We start from the raw sequence: 14,500 nt of genomic DNA, 5'->3' as shown, positions 1-14,500 counted from the left end.
ATGGAGGGACATTTTTACTATTAAAGCTCTAAAAGAAGTTTAAAATTTAGAATATATAATTTTGTATTAAAATGTTTTCTTATGTATTTTAGTGTGTTGCAGTAGTCTTAAAACTAAGAAGTGTATTTACTGTTATATAATAGTTTGACAAATAGTTGACATTTTAAAAATTTCTCACTTACTAACTATTCTGATGTTTTGGCAACGCTGTGGGGTTTTAATGTTGTAAATCTTGAATGATGTGTATGCATTTTTATATGAAAAATACTATAAATGCCTGTCAAAAAAGAAAAGTTAAGTTGAACTTTTTTGCTGTGAGCAGGCAACATATAAATATCCGTATTGTAAAGATAGTATAAAAACAAACATAACATACCCATTATTCTTTTAAATTCTAGTATGAGCTTATTATCATATATTCCCCTCTCATCCCATATATTTATCAATCTATTCAGACTATTTTTAGTTCTTGTATCACTTTTAGACATGTGTTCAAAAGCTTTGTTGAGGCTTAAACTAAATTCTTGTCCATATTCTGGTCCTTTTTTCCTGCTGTTTTGAATAACATCATTTGCAAGATACATGAAAGTTAGTTTTTTTGAATCTTTGGCTACAAATAAAATTATATATAAGTTATATGAAATATAAGTATAAGAGTTTAGAAGTAGTTTACCTTTGATCAATTCTCGAAACCAGATTTTTACTACTGTGCTGTAATGTTTCCTATGATGAATTAACCACAAACTGACTGTTTGTATACTTTGCGAAGAATTGTTTAAATCAGATAATTTTTTAATAAAGGCAGTTTCTGTAAAACCTCCTGCCATTGTGAAAAAATATCTCCTGGCTGTCGAAGAAGGAATAACTTTTCTAATTAGTAAATAAAAGTAAATATAACCATCACATCAAATACACCTGATGAAATATTAAGTCCAGTTTTTATACATGTAATCTGTGTTAATACACCTGTGTATAATATACAAACGACGACATTATTATACTATTAGTAGTTTAAACGTACTACAGATAAATACAACTATTTTTAAGAGTATGTAATCTCTTTGACAACAAATATTTCAAACCTGCATAACGCATGCATTTAAAACATCTACAATTTTCTTACGATTGACAGCCGACAAGTGACATATGATTGACAGGATGACAGGAATATAAACGTTGTAATTGTTTGACATTAGCATTTGGTAGTTTTGAAGTTTTGTAGCGGTTAAGGTGGTGTTGTGTATGTAATTTTACTAGATCTTATAATTAAGGTAAATAATTTACAATAACACAAAGGTAATTAAGGAAACATTGTACTGAAGATAAAAAACAATAAACCATTTCTTTAATTTCGTTTCGGGGGCGTTTGAAATTCAATCTTTGACAGATGTCAAGTTTAATGAACATTTTCTCTTATAAATACTAATTTATTTAATTAAAGAGTTTATTACTGGTTTGTCGTATACTTACTAAGTTTAGTGTTTACTTTTTAAGATGTGGTGAAAGTGTCAAATGCTTCCAAACACGAATTGTAAATACTGGAATGTAGGTCTGTGTTACATCTTGAAGAGTTAAAATATTCGTAAATGGGATGAATGAAGAGGATCTTCTTAAAAGGTCAGCTGAAGAGCGAGAAAAAATATTTAAGAGGTATGAGCAAGGTAGAGAAGGAGCAGAAATTGATCCTTGGGAAGACCCTGGTTTTGAGGTCTATCATACCACTGACAGGTAAGGCATTTGAATGTATGTAAACTTTGAATGGCTTTTATGTACCGTGTTTCTAGATATGGCTTTATTCATGATAAACGGTTACCATCGAAAGTGGATCCACAAGAAGCCAAAAGACTTCAGATTGAAGTAGAACGGCAGAAAAAATGGCTGAAAATGCTCAAGAATTGGGATAGTCCTGCAAGTAAAGAAAAAGTACATTCTAGAGTTTATAAAGGTATCCCCAATTCTCTTAGAACTGAAGCTTGGTGCAAATTATTAGAGGTAAGTGCATATGTTTGTCTTAATCATTAGTATTTTATAGGTAGCCATCAATGGCGTTCTAAAACATTAATTGGCTTATGATAAATATTGTTACCAATATCAATATATTCTTGATTTTTTATTTGGATATCTGGTGCTATTTGTTGGTTGATTATGCATTCATGTATTTGTATTCTGATTCTCTTTGTTTCTTATAGATTATAGGGCTATAGTCTTATGAGATGCTTACAGTGGCATCTCAAGATGTATAGATATCCTTTTATTTGGTTTATAAATTTGAAAACCTAATAACTCAGCTGACTCTATAGTTTTTAAAGATTATCAGCTGTTTTAGCAGTTTCTTCATTTATTTTTGTACTTATTAAGTACGTACATATTGAGACATGAACTTTTAATCCTTAGTTTATTTAATTTTCAGTTGGTTAATGTATTCCTGGTTATACTATTTGACATCCAAAAGCACTGTTTATGTAGGAGTTACAAAAGAAAACATCATTCATGCACATGTTTATGTGCATTTAAAAATATTTACTAGTTGAACAGGAGTTAGTTGTTCAATTTCTAGCTTTAAATTTGCATAGTTTGTGGACCTAGAGGTTTTGATCTGTTAAAAGAACTAGAGATCTTTATACAATACATGTTATTTTGTAGATTTCAGCTAGCTGAACATACTTAACTTTGGAAGATTTTTGTAAGAATATTTATGTATAAATATAGTTTATTTAAATGTACTAACTAACTAAATGTACTGTGCAACAAATAATGGAATGTTCAGTATTAAGAAGACTTTTTCATAAATTGTCGAATGCTGGTTCAGTTGTTCTTTGTACATGGAATTTGAGAATACTAATAAAGCACTTACAAGGATGTATATAGTTGTAAGTGCTTTGCAAGTGATGCACTTACAAATTAGTATGTTGAAAAATTAGTTATATTTTTATACCCTAATAACCTAATTTAAACTTATGATAATTATCTATTATTATTTTTATTAATTTCTGGAAACTGATGAGAGAGATGAGAGATGATGAAACAAATTACTTCTTATGTATAACATTCAAAATTATTATATTTGGAAAATAACTTAGAAACTTCTGCAAATCTTTTTTGGCCATTTATTTTCAGGCATTCTCTGCAGATACTACTACCAGTTTAGTCTTTTGGCTTCGATATTATCTGTTATGTCTAGGTCAATTTCCATTTCTCTGCTAATGTCTATGTTCCTCACCCTATCAAGTCTAGTGTGCCGGCCAAATTGTCTCCAATAGTCCATTTCCATTGCCTTAATGTTGGATTTGTTTTTTTGATTGATCTCCCAAAGTTCAGCACTGTACAACCCAATATTTTCTATTTTTGTTTTATAAATTCTTCTTTTATTTTCATTTGTTATTTTATTATTCCACAATAGTCTGTGTAGCTATCTAGTAGCTGATCTTGTTTGGCCAATCCTTGATGAAATGAGTAATATGGTAAAATTAAAAATATATTTATAATTTTGTTGAGACAAATCAGAAATGTTTAAATGTTTCCTGTTATTGGTTTTCATCAGTTTTCATCATCATAACTGGCTCGACAATCCGTTGTGGATCTTGGCCTGCTCACAAAGAAGTAGCCACTCCTGTCGATTCCTGGCAACTTTCCTTCATCTTCTAACCCCTAGAATCTGTAGGTCTTCTTCCACATCATCAATCCAGCTCATTCGTGGTCGTCCTCTGCTTCTTGTGCCCTCTGGTTTTGAAAATGTTAATCTCTTCGTGTATTCATGATCTGACATCCTAGCAATGTGTCCAGCCCATCTAAGTCTCTGCACTTTAATGAATTTCACAATATCTGGATCGGTGTATAACTGATACAGTTCAAAGTTGTATCTTCGACGCCATAGCCCATTTTCATTTACGGCCCCAAAAATCTTTCTACGAATTTTTCTCTCAAAAATACCAAGAAGTCTTTTATCATTTTAAGATAAGATCCACGTTTCAGCCCCATATATCAAAACCGGTCTTATTAAGGTCCTGTATATATTAATCTTTACTGCATGTTTTATATTTTTATTTTTTAAATGTTTCTGGAGGCTGTGAACAGTTCTGTTTGCTATTGCTATGCGTCTTTTTATTTCGTCGCTTGTCGTGTTTGTTGCGTTTACTGACGATCCAAGATATGTAAATTCTTTGACTTGCTCAAAGGTATGGTTGTTAATTTGCATTCTCTTTTCATCAGTTTTACAAAGTTATTATCTCTTGCCCACTTCCTATATCCTTTTTTAATTCACTATTTCAAATTGCTATTTTTTTTCTTTTTTTTTTTCATATATCACACCATATAGTCCCTAATACACAATTTAGAGTTTTCAGGTTGGTTGTGCTTTTTTCTGCATTAGTTAAGAAACTAGAAGGTTTATAAGATGGCTGTGGCTTACAGAGAAAAGAATCTTTTTCTGTGTGCTACATTTATATTTTTGCAGAATATCACACTATGGCTATTGCTGAGGAAATGTTTTTAGAAAGATATGCAATGTGTTATGTATCTAGTTTAAGGGGTTACATAGATCTTGTATTTTCAAAAAATTGATTTATTTTTTTATTAAATATTATCAGAGTTATAGAGATTTGAATACTGCACAAGAAAAACATGTTTTTCTTGAAACTTTGTTTTTCCATGCGGTAGGCATGATTTCTCAAGAACAAATCAACCAATTTTGCTGAAACTTTGCATATTTCGTCTTAATAGTATTGTTTTGTGATTGAACAAGGAATTGAAAAAATAATAATGTTTGAAGTTTTGACATAAGTTTGAATAAATTTTCGTCTTATATTTTTTAACATTTTTTTCGTTTCTCATTATTTTTTTTTTGTATAAAATAAGAACGAGTCGTCTGATTGAAAATTCTTCGTTCAATCACCAAACAATACTATGAAGTTGAACTATGCAAAGTTTCAACAAAATCGGTCGATTAGTTCTCGAGAAATCGTGCATACCGCACGGAAAAACAAAGTTTCGAAAAAAACGCGTTTTTAAACTGAGAGCGCACATACCGAATAACGCGGTTGAGCGCGTTATTCAAATCTCTATAACACCGTAATATTGCTCGAATTTACTTCAAATTCGGTGTGAAGACTCTTGAAGTACTATACTTTCATATGGAATAAAAAAATAATCGATTTTTTGAAAATACAAGACCTATGTAACCCCTTAAGCTAAGTACCTTTTATACCAAGATGTCTCACGATATTCAACATTATATCATATTTCAGTATATCAAATATATTCTTCAAACTTAACGGGATTAGTTCTCATATATCTACTTTATCTATTATGTTCAATATTTTGGTTACTAGGCCCAATGTGGCTGAAGTTGTACTGCTAATATTTTTATAACCTTCCCCTTGAAATCAAAATTGTTCTTATTTAAATATTTCACAATTCAGCACTAGTTTCTATAAATTTGGAAAGAGGAAAAGAGTGAGATTGGTCTATAATTATCCAATGATGGTGTTTGGTGTGTGTTGTCCCTTCAGTAATGGAATAACTAAATGCAAGTTTTAATGCATTAAGAATATAACTTGCTGTAAAATCCAAGTTATATGTGCTTTAACTTCTTTTTTAAAATTAAGCATATAATGTTATTTTTTGATATTTAAATTTCATTAGTTGTTGTTTAATATTACAAGTTGTTCAATATTATGATAGAAAACCTTAAGTCCGGCCTGTTACTACATGTTATGTAGTTACTATTAGCTATAGCTAGCTGCAGCCCTTACATACTGGAATTCACGAGTCTAAAATTAAGATTTTATTATGAAGTAATTATTTATTTATTTACTTTTTAAAGAAAAGAACTCTTTTTTCAATGTCAATTTCTGGTGTATATAAAATAACTAGCCTACACCTTCATCACTGAATTCATTGACAGTTAAAAAAATGCACCATTTTTCAAACCATAGTTAGTCATGTGAGAAGAAACATCAAACAAACAAGTATTTCCTGTAACCCTATTAGATATTTTAAATGAGAACATGGACATGGCAACCAATATTGCCAGATAACAGCTTCAACTGAACTACGTAGTGATGTGTTGCAAATATGACAATCAAAAACTATTATAACTAAACCAGTTTTTTCTTTCCGTCTTTTATGAGAAAGGTTATGAAAATGGTTGAAATATATCTTGGTTTTAGAAAAAAACTGTTTTCCAGCCTTGGTTGCTTGGTCACCATCGTCGCCAATTCCAGAAACCTACCTACTACAAAACACCCTCCTTAACCATGAATTACCGGTTGGACCGCTTAGGTTGGGGCTCAGTGTCGACATATATTCATCTCTTCTCATTCACATACGACCCTTATGCATTCTCACACATTTTTTACTGAAGATTGCTTACTGCTTAACCCTCCTCTTGTTCTATCTCTGTCTCATCCTATTCATGTTCAACTTTTGCCACCTCTCACTTTCTTTTACCTTCCTTTTTTGATGTGGATGCAAATTTCAGGTCAGGTCACTTTTTCATTTCTTCTCATCTTTTCTTTCTACTGTTCTCCACTGACCTGGCCATGATAGCATCTATCACATGATAGCCAACATAGTATGTATTACACAGTGTTATTTCACATTACAAGTATTTGCATATTCTACCTTCCCGAAACTTAAAGGTATATCCTAAAGCATCTATATACTGTGAGTATCTGCGACAGGAAGTAATTCTAACCTTTATGTATCCATATATTTTGCTGTCAGCTTTTTTCCTTTTGCCACCCAATATAGCAGTTTATTTGATTTCTCCACTTCTAGTACTGCTGATGCTGCTATTCCTTCTGTTCCTCTACCCAGGATTTTCATATGACCAAATAGCTACTGCTAGAAATTTAACAGCTATTAAATATTCTCCCAGTTGTTTCAACTAGAGTACATACATATTTTTTGGGGTATACATACAATTTTGAAGTCTTACAAATATAATCCTGGGAGCTCTGGGTAACTTGCCCTAAATTAACCTTTCTGTAATGCTTTTTTGTCTCCACTCCTCTTTCCAATGAGATACATGTGCCATAATGAATCTGCTTTAGGCACAAAGCTCATTTACTGTTGTCAAATCCACAGCTTTACTATATATTCAGTCTAAATAAATTTAAAAAATGATCAATATTTTACTCACATGTATATACTCTATGTCGATATTTTGTAGGTAGATAAAATAAAAAAGGCTAATAAAAACAAATATGTAGAAATGATGGGTTTAGCGAGAAAATACTCTACAGATGCCAGGCAAATAGATTCAGATGTAAATAGACAATTCCGAGAACATTTACATTATAGAGAAAGATATAGTATCAAACAGCAATCTTTATTTAATGTTCTAACAGCTTATGCTATGTATAATTCTGAAGTAGGTTATTGTCAAGGTATGTCAGGCATCGCAGGTGTTTTACTGATGTATATGGATGAAGAAGATGCTTTTTGGGCTGTGCATATCTTACTAACAAATCCCAAGTTTGCAATGCATGGGCTGTATAAGGAGGGGTTTCCCAAATTAACTAGGTAAGTTTTTATTTTTTACCCTCATAGTTAAAGTTAGTTTGAGAAAACAACTTGTGCACAGGTAAGAAAATAGCACGCATTTGCCTCGTTCGAACAGACATGCTACCACATGTGTCGGAATCAAATCTACTGAAAGACTGCATACACATGCGGAAGAAAAACATTCATCGAAAGAATATACACATACTGAAAGACATGGATGGACGATGGACGAATAATAATTGATGACCTAGAACTGGAAGGTGTTGACACCTTCATATACTTAGGGTTGCTGCTAACCAAAGATAACAACGTCAGTGAAGAAATCAAAAGAAGAATAGTGCTCGCCAATAAGTGTTACTATGGCTTAAGAAGACAGATTGCCTAGAAAAATTAAACTGACTGTATACAAAACACTAATAAGACCAGTGCTAACATATGGTTCAGAAATTTGGACACACAGAATGACCAAGAATTGCTCAAACGTTTTGAGCGAAAAATACTAAGACGAATATATGGAGGCATAAAAGAACAAGGTTTGTGGCGCAGGTGTTACAATTTTCAGTTGTATAGAAGATTTGGAGAACCTGACGTTGTAAAATTCATTAAGGTAGCACGCCTCAGATGGATAGGTCATGTAATCAGACGAGAGGAAGATGCCATAGTCAGAAAAGTTTTTGACCGAAGAGGGCCGATCGGACAACGAAGAAGAGGAAGACCGAGACTTAGGTACCAAGACAACCTAGAAAATGATTTGAAGTCTATCGGAATTAGAGCATGGAGAAGAGTTGCCAGAGACAGGGGCGAATGGAGGATTGTTCTGAATAAGGCTTTGGCTCATAAAGAGCTGTAACGCCACTGATGATGATGATGAAAGACATGGATTCCTTACAGTATTCTTAATCCGATTAGGTGATTAACTTAATCAATTTAGATAGACAATTAAGTAAGTTACTGCTCAATAGCTGCTAACATGCAATAATGCTTCGTCTAATGGATATGATGTTATCATCTTGGTGGAGACGTGACCATGCCAGGAAATTGTTGATTCTGAACTTGGCTTGAAGGGTTATTCCATAGGAAAGCTATAGATTCATTGCTTCTGCTAAAACACATAGTAGAGGCACTATTATTGCACTGTGAGAAACTGCTTTTTTTCACACATTAATATTCCTGATGGTGATATTTATTGTGATTCACCCAATAGAAGAGTAGAATGGAACGATCATATAAGCCGAATCACAACAAATAGTAAAGACGGCAAGAGACGGTTCCCCAATAGGAAGACCAAAAAACGATGGAACGACAACTTATTGGATTATTGAAAAACAGACAGTCATGTCTATATAAAAAGAAGGAGATAAAAATAAAAATAATTAAAACAAAATTAGAGAATGATGATACATTGCCAACTAGAACAAGACTAAATGTATCAGCTATAATGGATTTATTGACATTATGTACTGATAATACCTATTCAACTAAATAATGAATTCTATAAACAAAATTTTGGTCTAGCAATGGGCTCTAGTTTATCTCCATTATTAGCTAATATATTATGTAAGATTTTGAAACAAATATTATTTCTCAAAAAAATTTAAAACCCACACTATGTTGGAGATATGTAGATAATGTATTAATATGGCCTCATGGATCAGAGTTTTTGGACACATCCATGAGTGATATAAACGATAAAGAAGTGTCAATAACACACTACCTTTCCTGGATGTGTTAATCTCAAAGAAGGATACTGGATATGAGACTGAGGTGCCGCAATAAAATAACTTCAGAACAGTATCAATTAAAGAAGTCTGCAACAGAGTTTATTTCATCTATTTAAGATGTGGTAGGAATTTTTGTATTGTTGTTTTTGACAATGACTCTGTCAAAATATGCTCAAGTTGAGTAAACCGAAAGTAAAGAAAATATAATCATTCTTTCGATTTTGGAAACAGAGTTAAATTATAATAAAATACGTATATTGGAGATGATTGATATTAAAAAACAACCCCTTTTATCAATAATAAAACTGACATAAATGATATCTATATATGTCATAATTGTATATTTATGTTTTTAAGTAAGCGCCTAAGTAAGACAAAGTAATAATAAAGTGTTCATTGAAAATTATATTTCTCCGAAACGTTTGTACAACGTGTGTGTTGTGAAAAGTGTTTTAATAATCTCGGACCAATCAACCAAGAAAATTAAGACAAAATTATTGAAAATTCAATCACAGAAAATCAGAAAGTTAAAATAAAGAACATATCGTTCATTTGGAAGAAGAGGGTTACATCTAAGAATTTTCACTTTTTCAGTAGAGAGGTTTTAAAATTCTTATCAATTTATTTTATTTATATTGTGCAGTGTTTATTGATATTGTAGGATTTAATGATTGAGTATGATAGATTTCTGATCTTTTAATCGCTCTGACAAATTTTTGTTTTTATAAGATATCAGGTTTAGAAAAAAAAACTTAGATATAACCCTCTTGAATAAAGAAATATTATCTTTTGAAGAAATTGATTTTGCTCATGAAGTTACATTTTAGAAATTGTATTGGTAAAGTATTATTAAAAATACCATTAGATCAATATTATTTAATAAAACTGATTAATAAAACATAAAAAAACTACGTAACTAGTTCGTATCCATTACACAACACAATATGAAACATAAAGCAACAATAATAACGATTGTTTTTCTTAACAAATTCTTATAAAAACTTAAATAGTATTTAGGAACACATCGCTTTTTTTTCTATTAAAGACAACAGTCCATTTTTCTTAGCTTCGGTGATTCCCACTTTTTTGTAAAAGCTTTCTTTAAAGCAATATTATTGATATTAATTTCACGCCTAGAACGCACAATTACCACTTGATGATCACATTCTGCTTGATTAAAAGATGATTTATAATAAAGAATAGTAGGATTGTTGCGATCTAACATCAAGATCGTCACATCAGATATTTTAAAATTTTTGGGAATAGTAAGGTGAAAGTCTGCACACAAAGCTTTAAGATAAAACACGTCATTAAAACCCATTTCATGTACTTTATATATGGACTTCCAGTTTTTTTAGCTGTCCGAATAATGCACCCATATTGGACTTGATTTTTTATATTTTTTTATCTGTTTTTCTATCATAGCGTGGACACTATCCCCTTCACTCTGTCCATGTCCGGAGACAAAAAATTTATGAGTTATTGATTTTATGGGCAAAATAGTGGTGAGCAGTATTTTTTAAATATTTTGTTTCTCTGTGCTTCGTCTAATTTTTCGGAACACTTTAACTTGCATTTATTTCCGCAGGGTGGTAAAAAGGTTTTAGCTGGCTGTAATATTTTGGATTTGATTTTTGTGCCGTCTGCATTTTTAACAATTCTGGTAGATAAATAGGCTTCTCCGCCATTTCGCAATCTCTTTGAGTCTGCCTGTTGCCACGTTGCAGGCTACCGAAGTTTCTTCCTACCCACCTCTTCATTGTTTGAAGGATGTTTAACTTTTCTTTTTTTTAATTGCATTACCTGTTGTTAATTTAACTTGCCTTTTAATGACAAGTGGATTAAAAAGAGGATCTGCATGCTGTCATCTGATCCATAAGGATCGGTTTTAGAATGTTGTGAACTGTTGTCTGTATCCGAAGTTGTGTTACTGCTAGATGATGACTTACTGCTAGATGATGACTTACTTCTTGATGATGAGTTACTGATTGAAGATGAGTCACTGCTTGAGGATGAAGTAGCTTTATCCATAGATTTTTTAGGTAATTGAGTTTCTAAAAATAAGAATAATACCTTTTATAATAATATTCACATTTTTAGTAACTTTAAAGCAGTGTATTTTATCTTACCCAAAAAATTATTATTTCCATTGAAACATGTGTCATCATTTATCATAATAGCGCTGCTGAAGATTTTTTCAGATGGGTCTCTATTATTAATAAAATCTAAAATAATAATCTTTATACAAAAAATCCCTATTTTTTCGATCTAAATAAGAACTTAACAACAGGAGAATTTTCTAAATTTTCCTTGACAAAATGTTCCATCACCCACTTTGTTGTTAGAGTCGGTTCTATAGTATTTACTGTATTACATTTATCATACATTATGTTTTGGGCATCTTTAAAAGAATTTTCCGAATTATCTTGCCTTTACTATCTTCATCATTTTCAAGATTTGCAAAAATACGATTCGTACGGCTGTTATTAAGTTATAATAATATATAAGTTATAATAATTTACCAATGCAAAAAAGGTAATTCAAATATAACAAAATATCTTTAAACAATAAGGTTATATTTCACAAAACTACTTTTTACGCACACTAAATTGCTTCTATATTATGATATATTATCTAAAAGAAAGTTACAACTAAGAAAGTAACTTTCTATCAGAACATAATATTTACTTTTAACGTTATACTGTTGTGAATTTATTAATTGTTATGTCTTTAATTTATAATGTCTTTACTAATTTATTATATTGTTCCTACTTTAATTTATTAAAAGGCACGATCATTTATATAAGTTTATTTATCACTACATATACAATAATTTATTAGTAGGCGAGCGTAACAATAATACCACGAGCGCGAATCTTCTTTATTAACTGCCCTCCATATAAAAATGTTGTATTTATATACGAAATCCTGATATACTAGAACAGCATCGAAAGATCGAGAAGCTTGGCCGGCTCATTCACCATAATTTTGGTTCTAGACTTCCACCGAAATTTCTACAATAAAACAGAATAATTAGTCATAAAAGTTAGGCCAGTATATTTATCGTAACATTGCCCCCCTCTTAAAAGATGGTTCCTCCTGGAACCTTGTCGGGACTGGAACCGGAACTGTATGCTGGTATCGGCAACTGGACCCTCTTTTACAACTTCCAGTTGTATAAAAATGACAAGGGACGGTTTTCTCTCCGCACCAGTAACTATGCGGATTGCAACAGACTAACACCTGGACTTCGGTGTCTTTAAAGATCTCCTCCACCATATTTCGGATAACCCTCCAATCTAATTGGCGGCACTCCAACTTTGGCATGGCTAACTTTTGCACGTCGGACTCTAGTACGTGCTCTCTCAATTGAAGTAAGGCTTCCCATACATCTCGGTAGGTAGGTTGGTCACGGGCAGTGTCTTTTGTTACCAGGTAGAAAAGGTAACGTGATGCATCCTGGAGTTTCAAGGTTTTACCGGGAGCTGGCACCTGGCATTGAAGTTCTGCAACTCGACCAAACTTCCTTCGAAAGACGGATGCCAACCCTGGTGCGTCTTTGATACTGGCCGGGATGGTAAGGGCCAGCGAGTAGTCATCGGGGAGCGCGAGTAGATCTTGCTTTTCTTCAGTGGTAACACCATGTCTTGCTTTACCGGTACCTCCATAGGCACCCATGAATTCCTCAAACGTGAGGTCAAACACATCTTGGACTTGGTTTACTTCCACTTCTTCATCTACGTCGTGGTCACCTTCGAAAGATGCCAACCGGTTATGGTGTACTATCATCGGCTTTCCCCTCGGAATCTTGCTTATTCGGTAGATGACATCGTTGATCTTCTCCATGATGAGGTATGGACCTTCCCAAAACTGCTGCAGTTTGGGAGAACAACCTATTCGCTTCTTGGGATTATACAGCCATACTTTGTCGTTCTTCTTAAAGCAACCCTTTTCGGCTTGTGTATCGTACCGTTTCTTCATTCGGTCGCTAGCGATCTGAAGGTGGGAACGGACCAACTCATGTACATCGTCCATTCTTCTTCGTAATTCGATCACATAATCTTCACCTGCTACATCTTCTCCAGGTCGACACCCAAATTCTAGATCACAAGGTAGTCGCATTTCGCGTCCGAATAGGACTTTGGCTGGTGTCTGGCCTGTTGATTCGTTAACAGCAGATCTGTAGGCCATTGTGAAGAACGGAAGGTATTGGTCCCAGTCTCGCTGATGATCGGACACCATCTTTGTCAAATACTTGCCAACTGTCCTATTCATTCGTTCTACCATACCATCCGATTGCGGATGATACGCGGTAGTTCTTGTTTTCTTCATGCCTAGTCTATCACATATTCCTTGGAATAGATCACTTTCGAAGTTCCTGCCTTGATCACTATGGATCTCCAAAGGCACTCCAAATCGGCTGATATATTCTTGGATCAACTTATCTGCAACGGTGGCGGCCTTCTGGTCTGGAAGTGCGTAAATCTCGACCCACTTAGTGAAGTAATCCATTACTACCAACATGTACTTGCCCCCATTTTCACTTTCTGGAAATGGCCCTGCAATGTCCAAAGCTATTCTTTCAAACGGGCTTCCAACATTATATTGTCTCATAGGAGCTCTCCTTTTCCGGTGAGGCCCGTTACTCGTAGCACAAATAGTACATTTCTTACACCAGTCTTTTACGTCGTCGGAACTGTTCATCCAATAAAACCGTTCCCGAATTCGCTGAAGGGTTTTCCTTACACCAAAATGCCCTCCCGATGGACTGTCGTGTAACTGACGAAGTACTTCGGCTATTCTGCTCTTTGGGATCACCAACTGTCTTCTCTTCTCTGAACCGTCATCATTTTCCAGGACTCGTTTAAGCAAGCCATCTTCGATGATAAATGAGTCCCACTGGGCCCAATACGTCTTAACTACTGAGCATAGGTTTGATATTTCCTGCCAAGGTGGTCGACGGTTTTCCTCTTTCCATTTTCGGATTTTCTGTATAACTGGATCTCTCTCTTGTTCTTCCCTGATCTTAGTAGGCGTCCAGTCGTCGTTGACAATCGTCGTTCTGAGCACTGCTGCTTCCTTGGATTCCGTTTTGTTGCAGTGGGAACACTCTGCTGAGCATGGCCTTCTGGAAAGAGAATCAGCGTTTCTGTGGCTAACTCCGGCCCGGTGCTCAATCTTAAAATCGTATTCTTGGAGTCGTTCGATCCACCTGGCTATCTGACCCTCTGGATTCTTAAACTGCATCAACCACTTAAGGGCGGCATGGTCGG

General features: G+C 33.6%; 2 protein-coding genes across 3 annotated transcripts in view; one reads left to right on the top strand and one right to left on the bottom strand.

Moving 5' to 3' along the window:
- Positions 1 to 1,101, bottom strand: part of LOC140450344 (regulation of nuclear pre-mRNA domain-containing protein 1B) — a 43,156-nt gene extending 42,055 nt beyond the window's left edge. The window contains exons 1-2 of one of the 2 annotated variants that reach the window (XM_072543935.1): positions 674 to 1,101; positions 377 to 610 (exon numbers count right to left, since the gene is read on the bottom strand). In XM_072543935.1, the coding sequence (XP_072400036.1) occupies positions 377 to 610; positions 674 to 827 (388 nt within the window). In that variant the 5' untranslated portion in view covers positions 828 to 1,101. The remainder of the gene's footprint in view (positions 1 to 376; positions 611 to 673) is intronic. The other variant, XM_072543934.1, reaches the window with a different exon arrangement.
- Positions 1,102 to 1,148: 47 nt separating this feature from the next.
- The window catches only part of LOC140450343 (USP6 N-terminal-like protein), a 75,998-nt gene continuing 62,646 nt past the window's right edge, over positions 1,149 to 14,500 (top strand). The window contains exons 1-4 of the mRNA XM_072543932.1: positions 1,149 to 1,271; positions 1,495 to 1,728; positions 1,785 to 1,992; positions 7,172 to 7,524. Coding sequence (XP_072400033.1) covers positions 1,592 to 1,728; positions 1,785 to 1,992; positions 7,172 to 7,524 — 698 coding nt within the window. The 5' untranslated portion in view covers positions 1,149 to 1,271; positions 1,495 to 1,591. The remainder of the gene's footprint in view (positions 1,272 to 1,494; positions 1,729 to 1,784; positions 1,993 to 7,171; positions 7,525 to 14,500) is intronic.

The sequence above is a fragment of the Diabrotica undecimpunctata genome, chromosome 9, assembly GCF_040954645.1.
Source record: "Diabrotica undecimpunctata isolate CICGRU chromosome 9, icDiaUnde3, whole genome shotgun sequence".
Classification (NCBI taxonomy): Eukaryota; Metazoa; Arthropoda; class Insecta; order Coleoptera; family Chrysomelidae; genus Diabrotica; species Diabrotica undecimpunctata.
This window is presented reverse-complemented; position numbering and strand designations above follow the sequence as displayed.